Source organism: Onychomys torridus, chromosome 1 (assembly GCF_903995425.1).
Source record: "Onychomys torridus chromosome 1, mOncTor1.1, whole genome shotgun sequence".
Classification (NCBI taxonomy): Eukaryota; Metazoa; Chordata; class Mammalia; order Rodentia; family Cricetidae; genus Onychomys; species Onychomys torridus.
Window position 1 is genome coordinate 45,016,043 of NC_050443.1, and position 23,328 is coordinate 45,039,370.

Genomic DNA, 23,328 nt, shown 5'->3' on the forward strand with positions numbered 1-23,328 from the left:
TGGAAAAATGACTGCTTAGCCAGCTTTCAGCACCACCCCCTCCCCATCCTTCCTTCCTCCCTTTTCTCTCCACCTGGAGCTGTGCACCCCAAGGGGTTACAGGACCCTAACGGGCCATGGACCCTTTCTGGTTTCAATACATCTCGCTCAGTGTCTCCACCTTTAACTATGTGTTAGTCACCCAGAGACTTCCAATGGAGATCTTGGAACCGTACTCAGAACTAGCTCTAGGATGTGACCCACAAATTGATATTTTTAGAACTGGTGGCTTAATTATGCCAGGAAGCCTGGATTGAAGTCCCCAGGGCTGGTAGTATTTGTCCATTTTTCCTGTGGCAGTGCCTTCCTGCTGCTGCTAATGCGGACGCTACACAGCGGAGCCAAAGAGTGACAGCAGATGCATTGGTTTGAAGTGAATGGAATAAAAATAAGTAGATTTTTAATTTAAAGTACTTTTCAAAATCGATATACAGATCAATGGAGAGCACATGGTGCTGGTCAGATGGCGTCACCACACCACGGCTAGTCTCTTTCACTGGGCAGAATTAGAGGCAATACCCTGGGGAGGTTGGCCCGTGCTCAGATGCCCATTGCTTTGGCATTGAGTTCTGCTTTGGGATTTTTACTTCACTTCAACAGCAGTGCTAACTCATTTGGGAGACAGCTTAAAGAGCAGGGATGGTGGAACTCTGAGAATGGGCCTTTGGTTGGCGTGCAGGCCAATGGGCTGAAGGAAGTACCTCGTCTCTGTCTTTGGACAGGGGAGCTAATGACCATGTGAGCATCGTGGAGATTCCCACCTCCCATTCCCTTGCCATTCTGGCCTCAGCCTGGCCTTCAGCTGAACAAAACTGTGGAACTGGGTGTTGGGCAAAAACTCTGAGAATGCCCAACTGTGTAGAGAGGGGAGCCAGAACAAGGGGCCTTAGGTAGTTGGAGAATATGAAAGAAATCTTGGAGAGGACAGCTACCTACCCACCTATTGCCTACCTACCGGCCTGCCTACTACCTACTACCTACCTGCCTACTACCTACTATTTACCTACCACCTACCTACCTATCTACCTACTACCTACCTACCTGCCTGCCTACCTACCATCTACTACCTACCTACCTGTCTATGACCTACCTACCTACTGACCTACCTACCTACCTACCTACCTATGGGTCTTGACCAGCTGTATGCATCAGATATACCCACAGAACCTTAGCAAGGGCTTCAGAACTAACCTGCAGTGTGAGCCATGGTCCTAGACCCATATTTAATCCCTAGACAGCTCATGTAAAGCAGAGACTCAGTGGTCATAGCCAAACTTTTGAAACTGAGTTAGTATCCGAGTCACCTCCTGAAGATAGTGTAACAGAGCTGAGTTCTGAATCTAAGTGGGTAGATTACCCAAGGAACCACACAGAAGAAAATTCACATTCAATAGAGTCTCCAAAGGGAATCCTGACAATGTCTAGGGTAAAACCCAAATTTCTTTGATCTACAAAGCATGAAGAAAATCTACATAATGCTCCAGTCAATTACTGATTTTATTTTTTAAAAAGGGACCAACTCTGAAGTTAGGAAGATAATGAATGTCACCCTGAGGTGGCCTAGATGTTGCAATTATCAAGGACTTTAAAGTGTTCTATGAAGTAGATGTTAGCAATTTTTAAGTGAATAGAAAGAAATTCTATTAGACAAATATAACGTTTAAAAAAGAAAATGGGAAATTTTAAACTGAAAAATATATATGAAATAAAGACACCCATTGGATGATCTGAGAAGCAAAGTAGACATGGCCTAGAGAAAAAAATAGTTAATTGTAAGTAGATGAATAGAATTACACTCAAGTAACAGAAAGAAACATTGTCAAAAAATAGCAAGTACTTGGCCTTGGAGACTACTAGAATAATATCAGAATGCAAGGATCCATATCATTGAAATTCCTGAGTGAAAAGAAAACTACACACACACACACACACACACACACACACACACACACACACACACACGGTGGGTATGGAGTAGATGCAGACACACATACCTGAAGTTGGGTGTGGTGTCATACTCTCACAATCTTAGCATTCAGGAGGCAGAGTTTGGAGGATGATGAGTTCTAGGCTAGTAGAGCTCCAGAGTAAGACCTTGTTCAAACAACAATCCATATCAAACTAAAATCATCCGATGAAATAAAAACCCTAAAACATCTCTCATCAGTGAAAGATAACGGCTTACAGACTATAGAGGCTCAAAACCCCCAGCAGAATAAGCCAAAAGAAAAAAATCACACAGAGACGCATAGTCATCATCCCTCTGAAAACTGAATCTAAACACAGCATTGTCACAGGAGGCTCATTGTAAGAGGGGAAATGGGACTCAATGATTGGATTTCTCATTAGAAATCACAGAGGCCAGAAGACAGTGGAATGATGCCTTTAATATTAAAACATAACATCAACAAACCATGAGCCCAGAAGCCTGTATCCAGTGACTAAATTCTTCAGGAATAAAAGTGAAACAAGGATTTGTCAGATGAAGGGAACCTAAGAGGATTGTTTGCAGGGTCCCTGCTTTAAAGAAATGGTTTAAGAAAGGCACAGGTAGGCATCGTGTCAAGATGGGGGATGTTATTTGAAGTGTGTCATTAAGGGTTTTGTTGTGAGACACTCATGCTTACACAAGCTCTGAAGGTCATGGCTTCACTAGACCACAATTGTGTGTGTGTGTGTGTGTGTGTGTGTGTGTGTGTGTGTGTGTTCTTTTGTTAATCAGTATCATGTGTGATGAGTGCTTTTCCAGCTGAACAGAGGCACTTGAATCTTAGGATTGAAAGAAAGGCAGTGGAGATGGTGAAGACCTAAGTAGTTAAACTTCACCTCTTAGGCACTTTAACATGTATGTGAGTGTCTTGTGCAGCATTACCTTCATTTTGTTTGCTAATGGACATAGATACAACGTACATGATGTGTAGTATAAGAGATATGGGTAAGGTGTATATAAGGTAGTAAGTCTTTCATTTTTTCCTTAAAGTGGTAAAGCATTTACTCAAAGTAGACCATAAAACATTAGGTATGTATAGTGTCATCCATGGAATAAGCATTAAAAATTATACAAAGATCTGAGTGTGATCATGCTTACCTATAATCCCAGCATTCAGGATGCTGAGGCAAAAGGATTGAGAGTCTGAAGCCATCTTGGGCTATATAGTGAGAACTTCTTTCAAAACCCCAAAACAAAATACAGCAAAAAAGAGAAATTAAGCCAAAAAGGCAGCTAATAAAGGGAATACTAAAGAAATGTAAACAACAAAAATTAGGCAGGAAAGGAGAAGCAGATGGACAAGGAAATGAAGGAAAATAACAAGGTAGATCTAAATTCAACTAGGTCCATCAACGTATTAAATGTAAATGGCCTAAAAGTCAACTAAGAATCCACATTAACAGGGTGGCTTCTGAGAGTGACTTAGCCATGCTTTCTCTAGTAAGGAACCAACTCTGAAGAGGCTTGAAGCACGGAGGTGGAAGCCCAGGTGGAAGTTGTAGCTGTAGCTTGGTGGGAGAGCACTTGCTGAGCATGTGCAAGTCCCTTGGTTTCATTTCTAGTACCAGAGATAAAATGTACATGATTAAAATAGAAAGATAGTAAAAAGACACATTTTTCCAAATTCAGCTTAAAGGAGGCTAGAATGGTTATTTTAGTGTTGGAGAAAGTCTACCTGAGGACAAGGAGAATTACTAGCAAGTAAAGAGTATTGGTGAAATTATTAAGGCCACTCCGCGTAGTTAAAGGGGAGGTTTATTTTGTGGCACAACTTACAAATGAAGGGATAGGAAGGTTGTAGGGTCTGGCAAAGGTATGGTGCAGTCCGGTGGTGGTGTTCTCTGGAGAACTCTGTTCAGTCTACCTCCAGCGTCCAGGGTCCGGGCACCAAGAGCTCCCTCTCCTTTGGATCCTGGGTCTTCAGCGGCCTCTCTCAGCCCTGCCTTGTAGACGTGACCATTACCAAAGCCTCAATGGGGGTTGGAACTTCCAGGCCAATGCTGGAATGGCTATTGAGGGACAGCTATTGATGACAAGACATCTAATTCACCAAGAAGATGTAGATGTCTTAAATTTGAATGTGACTAACAACAGAGCCCCTCCATACACAGAGCCAAAGCTGTTTGAAGTGCAAGAAGAAGCAGGTACCCAACAACCTCAGCAGCACTCACTGGTAGAACAAACAAGGCCAGAGCAGCAGCAGTTAGAGAGCGGATGGACGGTCTGACCAACTAAACTGCGCTATGGTCATCTCTAGAGAACTCTACCCACTAACAGCAAGAGAGACCTTGTGAAGAGAGCGTGGGCCATCACCAAGCTAGATTATATTGTGCATTATAAAGTAAATCATAATAAATTTAACTGAAATTTTACAAAGTATGTTCTTTGATCCTGGTGGGATTAAACTATAAAGACATTCTCAAATATTTAGAAATAATATATTTTTAAAAGACTCATGGATCAAAGAAGAAATCTCAAGAAATGAAACAGCTTGAAAGAAGTGAAAATTCAATTCTAATATGTTAAATATTGTGGTATGCAGCTAAAATAGAGCTTTAGGGAACTTTACATTACTCAATGAAAGATGCACACTCTTCACCGACATAAGCTGTTACCCAGAAAAATAGACCAATTCATTAAAAAAGATGAACTACTGAAAAACTCATTAAAAATAGATAATCTAAATTTTCCTATATCTATTAAGAATGTCAAATTTATGCTTGAAAAAAACTTCCAAAAATTCAAGTTAACTTAAATGACTTCTTTGCAGAATTCTTCCAAATGTTTCAAAAAGAAATGAGATGATAAGGATGATTCTCATCCTTCACAGCCTTTTTAAGAAGACAGAAAAGGCAATTCCGATGTGACCGCAGCATTCCTTTCATATGAGAAACAAATAAAGGACACTGTAAGAAAATTTCAGATCAAACAGCCTACAAAAGTAGATGTGAAAAATCCTTCACAAAATGCACTCAGCATATCCAAGGCGAATACATCACGGCGAAGTAGGCTAATCCCATACATGGCTGGAATTCAGAATTCAACAGTTCATTAGTGAATTCCATGGTGGTAACAGAGTGAAAAGAAGAAAAGCCAGGGGTGTCTCAGTATGGGTAGAAACACTCGATACAATTCAACATCATTCATGCAAAAAGAAAATGTAACCCATAAAACAGGATTAGAAGGAAAGGAGGAAGGGGGGAGAGAGGGGGGAAGCTGCACAGGCATGGGAGTCCGACAGAAAGGGAGGGAGCAAGGAAGAAGAGATGGACAGAAGGAGGGAGGGTGGGCGGAGGGGCGGGGATAGATAGAGGGACGGGGAAGAATGAGAAATGGAGACTATTGTCCTTGATGAATCTGCACACTCCCAACAGAATGAATTAAGCCAGCTCCTCAGCAGGCTGCATTATTGTCTGCAAAATTCTTGCTACCTACAAAATCCTCCTGGCTCTAATGAATAAACTCAGTGAGGCTAATATTCAATAATCAATGGTATTTCTATACTAAACTCAAGAGCCAGATGTAGAAAGAAAATGACGAGGAAGGAAAGAAAGAAGGCAGGCCAGGGGACAGGGCAGGAAAGAATAATTATACTGAGAAAACATGCAGAATGTGCATACTGGGAAGTATAAAATGATGTTGAGAGAAAGGAAACATGACTTAAATAAATGAAAAGATTTATCACATTTATGCATTTGAAGATTGAATATGGTTCAGATGTAAATTCTCCCCAGGTTGTTCTATGGAGTCAAAGCAACTCTAATTAATAAAATACCTGATAGGACTTTCAAAAATAGATATTGAGAAGTTGCTTCTAAAATTTATAGAGAAGGGCAAGGGAAATTGAACAGTTGAAACAACAGTCATATCTAAAGTTACAAACAAAAAAGACAACCCCGATTGCTTGTGGCAATTTCACAGAACTAACTTTGAAGGATGTGTACATTAGCTTTATAGATGGTGTTAGTGTTCCAGGGCTGCCATAATGAAGTCCCCACCACGGTGACACCAACAGCAGAAATGTATGGCCTCACAGTCGTAGAAGCTAAAAATCAAGGTACTGTCAGTAGGTCACTTCCTTCTGAGCTCCAGAAGGGGACCTGTTCTGCTTTCCTTTTTGGGGTTTCTCCAGATGTTCGCCTTCAGAAGGACACAGTCATCCCAGAATCAGGGCCGGCCCAAATGACCTTACTGAGAGAGTCACATCTGCCACATCCAGACTTCAAATTAAGGTTGTATTCTTAGATTCCTGTGGGTTTTGACATTCACATGTGCAGTTTGTGGTGGGTGTGGGGATGGGACCCAACATGTACCTGGGTTATTTTAAGTTTTCATTGATGTATGTGCTTGAAAATACATGAAAATAACAAGTCAGTGGCACCAACAATCCTTTTAGACCATGCTATCTTATAGCTGTTTTCTCTGAGAAGGTTGGACTTCTTTGTTACGGAGAACAGGCTTGGGAAGAGATATACTTAACAACATTGTTGTTGTTATCAGCTTGTGTGTGTTAAGTGAAGTTGTTTATCAAGCGTGATAAGTGTTGGGCATGTTTTGTGTCAATTGCCCACCTATCACAGCTCTTGCTCATTCCCTATCTTAGTCAGCTTCCCATTACTATAACAAATATCTGACCCTATCAACTTATAGAGAGAAAACGTTGACTGCCAGGAAGCACAAGAGTAGAAGAAGGTCCTAGAGGTCTAAAAGCCCTCTTTAAGAGCACACTCCTAGTGACCTAAAGAGGGCACAGCCCCACCTCTGTAAAGGGTTCACCAGCTTCCTGTGGTACCATTTTGTAGACCAAGCTTTAACACATGGGCCTCAAGAAGACTTTCAAGACCACAGGCATAGCAGCCCACACAGCTTTCAGGACAAATATGCCCACAGAGGCTAACTTCAGCAAGCCACTACCTTTCCCAGAAGCTCTTGAGAAGTTCTTGTGCAGAAGAATCCACTGTCTTTACTGGTTAGAGGTAACCAGTGAGGATATTCAAGTTTCTGTGCAGAAGTCCACACACCCATTGCTGACCTGTAGGACATTAACTATGGCTTGAGTACAGGTTACATTGTGGGATTCTGGAAAAGCCAGTTCGTGTGGCCTTGCTGCTGATTGAGAAGGGCTGACATAGTTTGTGGCTACATCTTCAGGCCATTCCTTGGCACTCTTTCTGAGACAAGAATGTGGTAGGGAAGCCAACTAAGCAGAACAATATCCTAAAGGAACAAATTATCCCACACAAGTTAGTCCATACCCCCACCCTGTGCCCCTTAAGGGCTGAAACCTATATACTTCCTGCTGTAGAAAAGCCACCTGACCATGGGACTACCGGGCTCCATAGGGCCTGCAGAGGGGCACTAGTTTTTTTTGTTTTGATTTTTAATTTTTGACTATAGCAGTACTGTGAGGATATAAAGGAAGGCAGGAGGTAAATGCCATTGTCCTATGACTCAAAGGCTGTGCTTGCTAATATTTCAATGCATTTTCTCAATTTATTCTGTACGTACATGACTGTCACTGAACTAAAGCATTGCATTCTCTATATTAAACTCTGTAAATGTTTCCATGGTCACATAATTGTCTTGTGGTTGTGCCAACACTGGTTTAAATAGGATCCTGTTAATGAAGGTTTGTTTATATGTGCTCAATAGTTTGGTGCTTTCAAAGAAAAGCATACCTCCTGTGATCCTAAGTAGGTTTTAGGGTCTTGCTTGACATCAGCCTGGGTTTTAGAAGAAGAATTTATGAACTGGCCCCTCTGAGCTTGTGATCTTGAAGAAAACTATCTGGTGACTTCTGTCTAGAGAGTTTGAGCTGATTGTATGAGTGTACTCTAAGATCATGTCAGTGCAAATCACGTGTTGTTAAAGCAGCTAAATTATATTAGAAAGGAACAAAAGCATGTTATCTTTGTAACACACAAGGCCATACTGGAAGACAGAAGTGCTGGCACCAGCCTGACTGTGTCCACATCTTATCTGTATTCTATGAGTGTCCCCAGCCTGGACTGTGGCAGCTGAATCGTTTCCATCTGTTATATTACAAGCTCCTCTCAGAGCCAGCTAGTGCGTTCTCCCATGTAGAAGACAAGTGTGACGTGTAATGAGGACATTGCAGCTCTTTCTTGTCGACAATGAGCCTTTATCCCCATCTCATTAGGATGCTTCAGGAGCTGAGTGCTGAGCAGTGTCAGAGGCAGTGTTTCCTGTTGATTTATGTGCTGTCACAGAATTAATTGAGTCTGGACACGGGGTCTCATTTTCTTGGACATGTAGCAGGTAATCGTGCTTCTCCTGTACATTCAAATGGCTTTCCAGATGGTCTGTTATGAAGGATTTGTCTTTAATATGACTAATCAGAAGCAAAGGACTTCAATATGTTTGTGTACATGCTCTGCAATAGGAAACCTCTGGACCCCGATGGGTATGCGGTTAACTCTGTCCTGACCACACTCCTTCCTGGGCTCATCTGAGGATGTGGACCACCCAATGCAACAATGGTTTTGAAGTGTTCTGAACGGAGGCCCTGTGGTGGGGGAATGGCTTCTGACATATCCTTAGGAAGCCTCACCACCTCACCCATGCAAGAGCAGGACACTGCATTCAGAAGGGAATGGTTTCTCTATCAGTCAAAGCCACTCTAACAAAATACTGCAGAAGAGCGTGGCTCAGGCTGCAGCATTCTTATCTCAGAGTTCAGAGGCTATCTGAGGGCATGTCTAAGCTCAAAATGCTGGTGTGTTGGTATCTGACTGGTGTTTTCTCATGATTCCTAGATGGTTCCTTCACACTGGGCCCCTACACAGTGGAAGGGATAAGGGAGGGTGTGCATCTCTTGAGTCTCTTTTATAAGACTCAGAAGGCTCAGCTTTTCTGACATAACCTCCTCACATCTCCACTTCCTAATGCCATCCTTTTAGGGGTTAGAATTTCAGCATAGGAACTTCTGGGAGACTCAACCAACCAGTCTATAGCAGATTATCTATTCATCTAGAAATTATGATGCAGCTATTAAAATGAAACTCATGGTGATTTTTTATTGTTTATAGTGTTACATTAAAAGAAAAGAGAAAGGGCTGAAGAGATGTTTCGGTGCTTAAGAACACTTGCTCTTGCAGAGGACCTGAGTTTGGTTCCTAACACCCATCTTGGCTACTCAGAACCAACTGTAATTCCAGCTCCAAGGGATAATCAGAAATTCTCTTCTGGCCTCTGCAGGCACCCCCACCACACACCCACACACATACACAGAAATAAATAAAGTGTAAAATATACTATAAAAGAAAAAAAGGGGAGAATACAGAACTGTGTTTCCGGTAAGTTCTTAGCCGTGTGAAGAGATGTGTTGGATAAGGAGCAGAAAGGAATACACCACAGACCCTGCAGCGGCTATCTTTGGCTGAATCACTGGACCCTTCTCCTTTCTGGTTAAATCCACAGAGCAATGGAGTACCATTTTCACCACCAGAAAGAAATGAGCCCTCAGAAGTAGTCACCCCTGGAGCATAAAACTGCCCACATCACTGTAGCAGACAGCATGCCAGATTGCTCATACCTCTGGCTCTCTCCCAGTGAAGGGAGAGAAGCTCTTCGAGGCCTCCCACAGGGCAGCTGTCCCCACACAGGAGCTGTACCCCTAGACGTGGTATGCAGTTAAGCAATTGAAATCTGTCTGCCATTGCTGCTTGAGGTCACCTTTGATGGCAGCCAAGCGGGTGGCGTTTCGTGGCTCTGTGGGTGCTTCCTCTAGGCATTAAGGGGCTCCCTGAAAAAGTTGCTTTGAAGATGAGGTATTGAAAATTCTTAGCATCAGGCTGTCAAGTATTCCCATGCCATATGTGGCATGTTGACACCTTGTTGGCATACACACTGCCTGAACATCATTGGATGTTATTTTTGTGTCTATCCTGGGACTGTATACCACAGAAGGAGTGACTTATGGAGCACAGAACTTCGTCTGGCTACTCTTCTGGAAGCTGGAAAGTCTAAGAGCAGGGCACTGGCACCTGCTGAGTATGTAGCATGGTGGAGTGTTAAAAAACGAACAGAGGAGTATCTGAGCTTGTGTGTCTTCTTAAAGGCTACTAATAATGCATACAAGTAACCAGACTGAGCAGGTTACAGTTTGTTTTTAGGAATGTATATATATGTAAATATACATGCTTACATAACAATAATTATTGTAAAAAAGAGACCATGAATTTGAAAGAGAGAAAGGGGGTGGAGGCGGTATATGGAATTCTTTAAAGAAGCAAAGGGAAAGGAGAAATAATATAATTAGATTACAATCTCAAAAAGATAAAATAATTTTTAAATGATACTAATAACATTTTGTAGGACTCCACCCTCATGATCTCATCTAATCCGATTATCTCCACAAATTCACTTGTAAATACCCCTAACACATGAGCGTTTCCTTGAAGACATAGGTATGAGAAAGCTAGCAGAATTCCTTATAAGGAAGTGTTTTGTTCCACCTCCATCTCTGTGCACTCTGGTTGTCTCACTGCCCCTCAGCCAAACCTTGTCCCCTGGTATGGGAGCTGTCTACTAGTCTCCAAATACTAGCCACCCTTTGCCCTGCTGGTAGCAGTGGAAGTAAGCTATAAACTGGATCTGAAAACAGTCTATAGGAGTCTCCTCTTTCCCTGTGCCCCATGAGTGGGGGTGGGGACATACAGAGAAAGGTACTCTGTTGCTTGGTAAAGAGATCAAACCCATCCCGTGGAGAGTCCCCAGACACTCACAGTCAGATATTTGGGATGTACTGTTTAAATGAAGTCCTAGGTTTACTTGAAGCAGAAGTACTTGCAGCTCCAGGCTAGGTTTGGCACACCCACCCAGAATGTCCCGTGAACATGCAGATCCCCAAGTTGATATGTGCCCTTCAAAGTGAGCACAGCACTTTGGTGGGAGGCAGCCCTCTGCTTTCTGCTATGACCCCTCTTCTATGTGCACTGCTACCTAGATGTCCTCATGTTCCATTGAAGAGATGACACACATACTCAGTGTCACCTGCGATCACCACTCACACCGTACAGTGTTGATAGAGCCACTTAAGACACAATTCTGACCATGCATCATCTCTCTTAACTTTCATCTGTAGCTTTCCTTATTTACCTATTTGTTGAGTTCAGACTGGATTTTGTTACTCTGCTGTGGTATGAATATGGCATGTTGCCTTCGAGGTCCATATGTTGGAAGTTGGACCTGGTGTGATAATAGAGGGAGGTGACGGAGTCGTTAAAAGGTGGGGATAGAGGAAGACCCTTTAAGTCACTGGGAGTGCTGTCCTCAGTGGGTATTAAGGTAGTTCTTGTGAGGTCCTGAGTTACTTTTTGAGAAAGCTAATTGTTATGGCAACAGCTTGGACCTTGGAGTGCTCATTGGCTGTCTGGGTAACATTCCCTCTCCCCTTTGACCATTCTCCACCACACCTATACCATCTACTCTGAGGCTTTTACTGGAAGGAACTGTGTTGGCATCTTGGCCTTGAAACCTCCAGAACTGATCTAAATAAAACACTCTCTGTTATAAAACTGCCCAGCCTCAGGTATTTTGTTGCAATAACGGAAAGTAGACTAATTAAACTCTCCTGTTTAACCTCTTCAAGACCTGCAGGCAGTCATGGCATTTCCAATTTCCTAAGCATGTAAGCCGTCTCAAATATTTTGCCCAAAGTCTCCCAGAAAACTGGCTTCTGAGTTTGAACAAGGGCCTTCATGTCCATCTTTAGTGGGAGAGCACATTCTTTATGCTGAAGGTGCCCAGTCGGTGAAATGAATTCTGCAGATTCTTTGAAGGGGCAGCATTCCCTTCCTAGGTGGCTGCTGTGGGTCCTTTTCTCTTTGTAGCCACTGAAAGGAGGCCCAGATTAGGCCTTTGATGTCAAACCCAGATGCCACAGCTACATTTCATAGTGAAACATTTACAAAAACAAAAAAAACAGACCCTTACCACTGCCTACTAGAATCATATTGTGGCTCAAAGCAAAAAACAAAAACAATCCAATAATATAATCCAAAAAACAAAAAACAAAGCAATCCTATCTTTCCTTAATATTCTGACATTTGCCATTGATTTTTGTTGTTGTTGTAAAACATTGTAATTAAAGTATTACTTGTTCTGCTTCCTTAAAATTTTGGTCTTCGCAGCCCTAGGAAAACACCAATGAAGCAAACACATTTTAATGAGGTTAGGAATAAGGGGGTGTGGTGGGCTGGAGAGATGGCCTGGCAGTCAAACCACTGCCACTCCAGCTCTGAGGGAAGCAGAAAAAGCAAGAGCCAGGGCTTGCTGGCTTCCAGCCCACGTGAGAAAATATGGGCTCCAGGTTGAGGGAGAGATCCTGCCTCCAAAGAACAGTCAGGGAGTGATAGGGGGACACCTGACATCTTCATTTGGCGTCTGTACATGCGTGGGCATGTGTACCTATGTATATGTGAGTATACATGGACAAAAATATACACAACAAGTGGAGACATCTTTGAAATTAGAAATGAATCCATATAGTTGTTACTTTTCTGTCATTGTGATGAAATAGCATCAACAGAACTAACTCATACAAGAAAGAGTTTATTTGGGGCTTATGGTTTCAAAGTGTCCATAACGGCAGGGAGGCGTGGCCAGAGCAATGTGGTGGCAAGAGCAAGAAGCTGAACCATCACATCCTGAGTGTGATGACATCAAATCCCAAGTAGATAGCAGAGCAGACATGGCACAGAGCCTTGCAACTCAAAGCCCAACCCCAGTTTTAGCTGGGTTGCACCACCTAAACCTCCCCAAATGGTGCCAGCAACTAGAGACTAAGTGTTCACACATGTGAGCCTATGGGAGACATTTCTCATTCAAATAAACACAGCGAAGGATGCATCTAACCATTTCTAGTTAATCCCACAGGGAAGAACATAGGAGGATGGTCAGCAAGATGAGCACAAGATGGGAAGGAGAGCAAGGCTGTGAGGTGGTGTCCTTTGCCTGGGGACACAACAGTATCGACTAAAAACAGTCAAGAATCAGTAGGTTAATAAGATGTAACATTCCTTGACTAGTACATATATTTTTCCTATATACCAGCAACAACCAGGTAAATAAGGGGAGAGAAACTTCATTGCAACACAAAAAACAATGTAAGAATAAACTTAACAAAGGATGTTTCTAAGCTTGAAGAAAACTGCAAAGCCATCGAAAGCCATTTAGGACTTAGGTAGATGTGGAGCTATTTGTGGAGGGAAATTGGATAAAAAGATCAAGTATCATGAGTTTAAAATTTTCTCTAAAATAATCGATAATTGAAGGCTATACCAACTACAATAATGGTGGAGTACTGGAGGACAGTTGGACTCAATAGCTCTTAAGTTCATCTGGGAGAATAGATGTGAAAATAGCTGAGAGATCTAAAAATGAGAATAATGGGGGAAGTTGACTTACCTGGTGTTAAATCTCACAGCCACAGTAATTAAAACGGTGTGGGGCTGGTGCTGGGGAGAATGAATGGTGTAGACTAGAGAGTCAGGGAAGAGCTGGGAGCTAGGCTTACACAAAGGGTAGTGCAGACAGCCTGTCTTAGGATGCACAACTCTCCAGTTTTTAACCGTGGGCCAGTGTAGCCATGCAACCACCCTGCCTCTCACTGCCAGCATGTTCAAAACCCACTCAAGTTATTCAGTATTTAGTGGAAAATTCACCTTGTACTAGTGAATTTTCCCCAACTATAGGTGAATGCAATTGGGTCATGAGCATGCTTGGGGCCAGGGAAGCTATCTACCAATGCTCTCTAGATTATCCGGATTGAATTAATTGTTGTACTTACAGGACTGTCTTTCTTTCCTTTTTGTAAGGATCTCTCTCTCCCTCTCTCTCTCTCTCTGATTTTTGAGACAGGGTTTCTCTGTGTAGTTTTGATGCCTGTCATGGATCTCGCTCTGTAGACCAGGCTGGCCTCGAACTCACAGAGATCAGCCTGACTCTGCCTCCCAAGTGCTGGGATTAAAGGAACTATATATTAGATAGCTACCTCAGCATTAAACCACTTTCTCAGTGTATCTTATAATCAAAATCAATATTTATGCCCTGTGCACAAAACATGTTCTGTACCTCAAAGTGGATATTCCCAGTGGCATTTGCCTTTAATCCCAGCACTCAGGAGGCAGAGACAGGTGATCTCTGTGAGTTTGAGGCTAGTATGGTCTACAGAGCTAGTTCCAGAATAGCTCAGCTACATAAAGAAACCCTGTCTGGATAAACAAAACAAAACAAACAAAAAACAATAAATAAATAAACAAAAAAGACTAATGAAGAGGTTGTTAGCAGGAATTTAAAAGTTTCTAACAACTTCATTTGATAAATATTTTTACAGAATTTATAGAGATTTATCTCTTTTTTTAAAGTAATAGTCCCTTCATCAACTGGTTCTGCAGGTGAGCTCCAAACAATTCTAAAATGAAACAGCACTGGAAATACCCAATGAGATTTTTTTCCCAATAAAAGTCTAGCCTTCCCTCGAGTTCAAAAAGCTGTAGCTGTAAACTGCACTCATAGAATCCAAAACAAATTAGTGGCAATAAATGACCAACTTTAAAAATTTGAACTTTAGATATGTATAGTATTTTCAAAGTGCAACAAGTATAACAGGATGCATCCTCATTGTAAGTCTGGGAACATCTGTATCTGGTGTTTTGGTGTAACTGGCCATCACAGTGGGGGAGGGGGTTGGTACATGGGGAATTCAGTATGAAGAGTATGAGGGCCACAGGATGTGGATAGCTCTGGTTTGTGGGCTCTGTGTAAAGGCATGGTTTCAGAGGGAGGCTACTGAGGGCTTATGCTGGGAACCTGGTCAGTAGCTGCTACAATATTCTCGTAGGTTGTCCTCAGCCTCCCCATGTCTAACACACTGCCTTCACCACCTAAATACCCACTCAGCCCCTGCATTCCACCCTCCACTGGTGTAGTCCAAGGTCTCACTTCTTTTCTGTGTTTTTATTTAGCTGTAAAAGAGATATAAAATAAATTTACTATCTTAACCACTTTTTATGTTAACAGAAGTTCTCATTTCTTAACTAGATGACTGGGATATATTTTTTTAAAAAATTAAGTAGCTATGGGCTGGTAGGATGGCTCAGTGAGGAAAGATGCCTGCAACCAAGGGCAATGATGGGAGTTTCATCCCCTGGACCCACTTGATAGAACCAGTTTCTCCATGATGTCATCTGACCCCTACAGGCAGGCTGGTGTATGTGCACATATGTATGTACACACAAACTCTCATACACACACACACACACACACACACACACACACACACACTAAATAAATTAATTTTGATGCAAACAAAGATGTTGTGTTGTAAATGTCACCATTAACCTAAGGGATCCATTACCCAGACTTTTGGTCACCCACCTTTGTCGTGAACTAGTATCACCCACTCCTTCTTCTTGAGGCCTATGATACCCCTTATCAGCTGCCTTTCCTCCAGCTTCCTGTCTCCCCAAAGCAGCTCGTCCACACTAGGCCCACAGAGGGGATCCCAGCAGAGGAATCCTATATGTGCGCTCTAACAATTCCCAGTGGTCCTGCCTGGTTAAGAAGTAAAGCATTGACTGCTGGGCAATGCTGGCAGCACTGTCCCAGTGTGGGTGCACAGGATCCTTGCAGGGGTCCTGTAGTCCCAGGCTGCATATCCTGCAGGCTGCAGCTACATCTTGTTGCTCTTGTCCCCTTGGCTGGGTAGCTCTCTCCTTCCTGCTGAGCCCCCAAGCCTGCCAGGCATCACACATGCATTGAGTCGTCTGTTGTTCAACCAAGACCACTCTGCCAATTGACCCCTCTGTGAAGATGGTTATGGGAAGGGAGGAGGGGAAGGACGGGGCAGATTTACAGAGAAGGGGGACTGAGATGGGCTCCAGGGAACTTCAGATTTAATGAATGCATTTTTGGTGTGCTATAAAAGGAGTGCATTTTTACAGTTAAAAATATGCAAACAGAAAATATAGAATCTAAGCTTTTTCTGTGTGGAGTCCTACTCAGTCTTCCCAAACATTCTGTCTTAATTCTGGTTTTTATTGTTGTGTCTAGTCAGTGGACATTAAATTAACCAGCACACCTACTTTATTTATACACTTCATTTTATTGACATATAGTGATGGTATCAATGTGGGGTACAGTGTGATGCTCCAATATGTGTGTATTTTGAGTGCTGAAACATGGGTTTAGATCAGAAGATTTCATGTCTTTCCAGAAGATTTCATGTCTTTCCTCATCGGTCATGTGCCTTCACAGTGTCTTCAGTAGATGCTGCTCTTTTTCTCTTATGACCCTTTGACTTGGCCTCCTGGGTTGTCCTTGTGCAGAGGTCAGGAATGAACCTATGTGTCATAGTGTTCTCAGTGGCAGAACACCTACCTGGGTCCCACCCCTAGCACCAGAGTGTCACAAACCAGTGAGTCTATGAGTTCTAACGTGGGGTTGGACATCCTGGTGACTGTCCTCTCCTCCATGCCTTTGTTCCATCTCTGCCTCTCCTCAGACCCCTCTGGCCCAGCCATAGGTTTTCCCCTGCCCATGAGGCATTCAGACAGGACTGTCACATCCTTTGAACGGCTGTTCATTCACTGTGCTCTGAGCAAATGTGCTGTCATGATAGAGTGACGTGAGTATGGTCACATTACAAGTGGCATGTATCTTGGATTGGCCATGGTCTATGGGACTCTGATAGCTCTTTCTACCTTCCTCTCCACAGTGGCTGCTTCCAGGTAATAATGGCTGTGTGAGTGTCTGCCATGGCCCACCGCAAGCGCCAGAGCACTGTGAGCAGCATGTTGGACCACAGGACCAGGCCAGGTCCTATCCCCCATGACCAGGAGCCTGAGAGCGAGGATACAGAGCTGCCTTTGGAGGGCTATGTACCCACTGGCCTGGAGCTAGACACTCTGCGGCCAGAGAGCCCCACACCTGAGGAACAGGAGTGTCACAACCATAGCCCTGATGGGGACTCTAGCTCTGACTATGTCAACAACACATCTGAGGAGGAGGACTATGATGAGGGCCTCCCAGAGGAGGAGGAAGGTGTTACCTACTACATCCGGTATTGTCCTGAGGACGACAGCTACCTGGAGGGCATGGATTGTAATGGGGAGGAGTACATAGCCCACGGTGCACATCCTGTGGATACCGATGAGTGTCAGGAAGCAGTGGAGGAGTGGACGGACTCAGTAGGCCCTCATACTCATAGCCACGGGGCTGAAAACAGCCAGGAATACCCAGACAGCCACCTGCCTATCCCAGAGGATGACCCTTCTGCCCTGGAGGTCCATGACCAGGAAGAAGATGACCACTACTGTCCCAGCAAAGAGAGCTACCAGGACTATTACCCCACAGAGGCCAATGGGAACACAGGCAGCGCCTCCCCTTATCGCGTGAGGCGTGGGGATGGAGACCTGGAGGATCAAGAGGAAGACATCGACCAGATAGTAGCTGAGATCAAGATGAGCCTGAGCATGACCAGTATCACAAGTGCCAGCGAGGCTAGCCCTGAGCACATGCCTGAGCTGGATCCTGGGGACTCCACAGAGGCCTGTCTACCTAGCGAGACTGGCCATGGGCCCAATAGGCATGAGGCAAGGCCCAAGTCGCTGAACCTCCCCACTGAGGTTAAACACCCTGGAGACCCCCAGAGAGGACTCAAGACCAAGACCAGGACCCCAGAGGAGAGGCCAAAGTGGTCCCAAGAGCAGGTAGGCTTTAACTACCTCCAGGGAAGGGATAGAGGACGCTGGAGAGTGAGATATCACCCAGCAGATAGTGAAGCCTAAGAGGGCTGAGGGCCGGTGGAGGAGAGTTAGCTTCTGTGCAGTTCACAACATGAGCTAAGTTATTTCATTCAGTAACTGTGATGGTTTAGGGATGTTCTGGTCACTTACAAGTCCATCCCTTAAATTCTGGAACCCATACCACCAAAGGGCTGATAGGCAGCTCTTGCCTCCTAAGAAATGCCCTGACCTCAGGAGGTTCAGTCTTTATTCCATTGCCAGAACCTGCTCCTGGCAGGAGAGTATCCATGTTACCTTCTGATTCACTGAGGTGGCTTCCTCGGGCCAGCAGGGCCCTGGTCAGGATGGTGGCAAGGGGGATGCAGGCTTTCATGCACTTCCCTACCCAGGGAGGAGATAAGTGCATTCCACAGTGCCCATTGCAATGTCTCCAGAGCTCTCCTGACCGGACACAACTGAATTAGTTGTGAAAATCTACTGTCTTGAACATTATTATTTGAAATTTGATAACGCCATAGAGAAGAAATGTTTTCTAGCACAAGGGATCTAAGCACAAGCATGGTTTATTTAAGTTACATCAAAACAAGTATGCAGTCTAATAAACTGTTTTGAAAAAAACACCATCCCAACCCCCCCAAATAGAAAAAGAAATCACTGTGAGTAGATGTAATTACTGTAGTTGTATAAAAGAATTTCTCTTTGGCCCTTTGTATGCTCTGCTTTCCTGGTTTGTAAAGCCTTATTTTTCCCCAGAAGGTTTGTGAGTTTGAATATTTAGTCAATACATATTGAATTGAACACACACACATACACACACACACACACACACACACACACACACACACACAGAGAGAGAGAGAGAGAGAGAGAGAGAGAGAGAGAGAGAGAGAGAGAGAGAGAGAGAAAGCTTGTATTTGGAACGTGAATCACATTGACTTGCTGTGAGATTCCCCATACATTCTGGTGCCATTTGTTCTTGCTAAGTTAATAAGTACCAGCTGACTTCACTTTGGGGGTGTGCCTGTCATTCACAGCAGTTCTGCCTTCATGGGGAGTGCCATGGGATATAAAGAGCTATTGTACTAGTGAATGTTGGGGGCAGGGGTTCTGGGCCCTGGTCTGGGCTTTAGGCCAAAATGCCCACATTTTTATTCCTTCGTTTTCAGAACATGGGTTTGTCCCCAACAGCAGCGATGGCACTGCTGGAGTGGACGTGGGTTGTATAGAGCATGTGACATGCTGTGTTGCATTGTAGCAAGTGGCCTCCCTGTCAAAGGTCTGTCAAGAGAAAATTATCTTGGCACCTGATGTGGAGTGAGAAGACCTAGTGTTTTTCTCTTTTTTGCTTCGTGATAGCCAGATGCTAAATTCAATGAGATTCCATAGACCTTTGGGTTGGAGTGTTGGGGCCGGGGGGGGGGGGGGTGAATGCAAATGGATAAATGAGTAAGTGGTTGTGGCTAGTTAGAAGGGGAAGTAGGGGAAGTCACAAGCCATCATGGGATACAAGATGGAAGTCTGCTCTTTCAGAGAAAGGTGTTGAATGGAAAAGCAGATGTCTTTAGTCTCTAAGGCCAAGTTATCCTTAAAACAATGCTCTTAGCCAAGACATCAGAAAAACTCATGAAAGTTAGCTAATGATTTTGTAAGGTTGGTTTTTCTTTTCTTTTCTTTTTTTGTTTGTTTTTTTAATTATTCATTCATTAATTTGTTCATTCATTTACAAACTAATCCAATTAAGAGAGAGCCAAGCAGGACCTAGCTCAAGGCTGACCAGGCCCTCACAAATAAATGAGCTGAGTGCCTTTGGAAGACTCCGTTGGGCCTTGCTATGTGAATAGGTCATATATCCTGTAGTCCTGGGTAGCTCATCTCACACAAGGAACTCTGAAATTGGGCCGTAAATATCCACTGGTGATGGGATCGCCTTGGAAATCAGCTTCTCTAGAAAATGCATGGTACTGAATACTTCGAAGGTGCTTCATTTGAAGTCACAGCTGTGTTCCTAAAAGGAATCTTTTACTCCCCTGGGGACAGCTGAGCAGTGCCAGGAACAATCTAAAGCCTGACCTAAGACAGCAAGTCAGAATGCCACTGAATCCCTGGTCCGGTACCTGGAGCCATCCTCGTAGTTAGTGCAGAGCCGCCTACAACTGAGGTTCCAGCAGCAGAAGAGAGGGCTGGACAGCCCTGGCCTCCATGTAGCCTTTCTTTGTAAAGTGTGCCCTTGGCCTACAGCACGGGCCTCACAGGGGGCACTCCAGAACTATTCAGTCCTATGTGCATTTCAACAAGATGGCACATTCAAGTCAGAGAAGCAAAGCTGTGAAAGTCTTTAGCTGGAGGGACATGGCAGCATCCCTTATCTCTCCCCTACTCATTTTAAAGTTTGAAAAAATATAGTCAGGGTTAGTTTGAGTGTGGTTTGAGTGTTCCTAATTGGAAAATACAGAATCCGAAATACTCCAAAGCTGCAGCCTCTTGATTGCTGACATAGGCTATAAGAGGAAAATTTCACACCTGACATCCCGAGACAGGCCACAGGCAAGGCCCAAGCACACTAAAAGTGTGGTGCCCTCAGGCTCTTCATACAGGAAGTACACATGGATTCTCATGTTATGGGTCTCATCCCCAGCATATCTCTTTATGCACATGCAGATATTGCAAAGTCCAAAAAGTACCACAAATCTAAACCCACGATACTCCTAGGTGGTCTATGCAGTATGCTTAGGCTGCACTGAAGAGCATCTTTCAGTCGCTGCATGGAGGATAGTAAGTACACAAGTGTGAGAGATGCATTTCCCATAGGCCAACCACCCATCCTAAAGAACTGCTACATGTTTTCTGTGTTGCTTTCAAACTGCCACACTGAATATTGAACACACAGCTATCAGTGTGGTCTAGGTATCTTTGTCATTCAGCATTCTTATACCTAGCGCATCATGAACATCCCTCCATGTCCCATAGGATTTTCATGGTTGTTTCACTGACATTTTTGTTCTATATTATTATTATTCTTTGGTTTTTAGAGACAGGGTTTCTCTGTGTAGCTCTGGCTATCCTGGAACTCACTCTGTAGACCAGGCTGGCCTTGAACTCACAGAGATCCACCTGCCTCTGCCTCTCTGAATGCTGAGATTATAGGCATGTGCCGCCACCACCCAGCTTCACTGACCTTTTAATGTTGCATTTGGGTGACATGCCACATGGTTGCCATTTATTTATTTGTCTGTGCCTGCCCTGCTACTGAACATGCAGGTGGTGGGGGGTGCTTTTTTCTGTATGTAAGACTGGCACAGACATTTTAGTGCCAATGGGGTTTTCTGTCTTTTGATGTACTTCTTGAGGGCCAGGGCCTGAGTCCTATACCAATGCTGACACTTTAAATTCCACTCACCTCACTTGTCTGCTGTGTTCCCCTCTTCCATGAGATATGATTCCCACCTCTCATCTCTGAGATTTTCTTCTCTGTTTCACAGAGTGCTTCATGTACCTTGGCTGCATGTTTCCCTTTGAATTGGGACCGTGTTCTTCTCATTATCTCTGTGGTTATTAAAATACCAATGACCTATCAGCTTTCTTCCTGCCTCTTTGGGATATGGAGGGAGTCATATGACTCTGTCTTCCCACACTTGGGAGATGAATTTATAGTAGACACTGCTTTAGTTTGGCCTCTGGAAAGCAAGTTACTTGGTGTGACAGGAAGTGGGATGGATGGCCTGTAGTGTTTGCCCATGCCGTAGGTTGCTATGCATGCTCAAAAGGCTCCAGTTCTTACAAGTTACAGTCCATCATCAGGGGATGCCAAAGCAGAAACTCAAAGCAGGAACCAATGGAGAGACCATGGAGGAGTGCTGCTTGCTTCCCACGGCTTGCTCAGCCTGCTTACAAAGCTCAGGATCACTTGCCCAGGGGTGGTACCACTCTTCCTATAGCAATCAGTAATCAAGAAAATGCCCTCCAGGTTTACCTACAGGCAAATGGAGGCATTTTTCCCAACCAAGGTTGACTCTAGCTTGTATGAAGGGGACAAAAAGCCAACAGGACATATTCTGTGTCTCACGGAGCTTCCTTCTAAGGTAGAAGGCCATAATCACAGAGGGCACAGATACTCAGCAGCAGCAGCTTCACAGAGGAGAAGATTGACGGAGACAGTGGCTTCCAGGAGTCCCTGGGATCACCAAATTGCAAGGCTCCAATCCCTGAGAAAAGTATTATATATAATGTTTGTGTTTAGCTTCCAGCAGCCATCTCTATTTTAGATCATCTCTAGATGGTTTAGAATGCCTAACAGAGTGTCACACCATGTCAGTTGTTGCATAACGGCAAGAAAGTGAGGCTACGTTCAAAGCAAACATGGTTTTGTTTTTATGACTATTTCCCACCTACAGTCATTTGAATCCTCAGATGTGGAACCCTCGGGTGCAGAGGGCTGGCTATGCTTGGTTGGCAAATGAGTTGAGGAAATTTCTCTACACCACTTCCCTCTCCTTCAAGGATCACTCATTGCTTGCACAGGATACCTGTACTGCAGGGCCAGTGTTCCAACATCCCATAGCTTCAAGCCTTTTCTCTATATTAGGAGAGAAATATGTGGAAAATAGCAACCCAAATCTCATCCCACAGTCCAGGATCTCTTACTCAATTCCAGGATGATTTAACACCAACCCAAAATGGTGGAGGAGGGGCCTAAAATGTTGGATGGGGGCCCAAAATGGTGGAGGAGGGGCCTAAAATGTTGGATGGGGGCCCAAAATGGTGGATGGGGGCCCAAAATTATGGAGGAGGGGCCCAAAATGGTGGGTGGGGGGCCTCGAAATGATGGAGGAGGGGGCCCCAAATGGTGGAGGAGGGGCCCAAAATGGTGGATGAGGGGCCCAAAATGGTGGATGAGGGGCCCTTTTCATTCTTGTCATCATTGAAGGCAGCTGTGTGTACCACTCTACCACCAATGCTGCACCTCTTAGCATCATTGGGAGCTTTCATGTCTGAAGATTTAATGATTGGTTGGCTTCAATTTATACAGAATTCTTGGGTAACTGCAAAGGTGGCAGGGGAATCTGTGGCATGGTACAAAGGGCTCAAAGTCTCTGATCCCAGGAATTCCTGGAGCATCCAAAGATTCAGTGCTGAGGTCAGACTCACGAGACAAATGAGGTGTGTCTTAGATACTGTTCTGTTGTTGCAAAGAGACACCATGACCAAGGCAGCTTATAAAAGTAAACATTTAACTGGGGCCTTGCTTACAGTTTCAGAGGGGGTGAGTCCATGATCATCATGGTGGGGAGCATGGTGGCAGGCAAGCAAGCATGGTGCTGGAGCATGGCCAAGAGCTTACATCCTGATCTGCAGGCAGGAGGCAGAGAGCATACTGCAAATGGTGTGGCCTTTTGAAACCTCAAAGCAAGTCCATCTTTATTGGTGAAATTATTAAGGCCACTCCACGTAGTTAAAAGGGAGGTTTATTTTGTGGGGTAACTTACAAATGAAGGGGTAGGTTGCAGGGTCTGGCAAAGGTATAGCGCAGTC

The 23,328-nt window shown here is 44.1% G+C and overlaps 1 protein-coding gene across 6 annotated transcripts in view; it reads left to right on the forward strand.

Annotated features, from left to right (window-relative positions):
- Positions 1-23,328, forward strand: part of Apba2 (amyloid beta precursor protein binding family A member 2) — a 228,069-nt gene that overhangs the window by 151,095 nt on the left and 53,646 nt on the right. For all 6 annotated transcript variants that reach the window (XM_036184669.1, XM_036184678.1, XM_036184652.1 and 3 more), the window contains one exon: positions 16,770-17,763. In XM_036184669.1, the coding sequence (XP_036040562.1) occupies positions 16,810-17,763 (954 nt within the window). In that variant the 5' untranslated portion in view covers positions 16,770-16,809. The remainder of the gene's footprint in view (positions 1-16,769; positions 17,764-23,328) is intronic.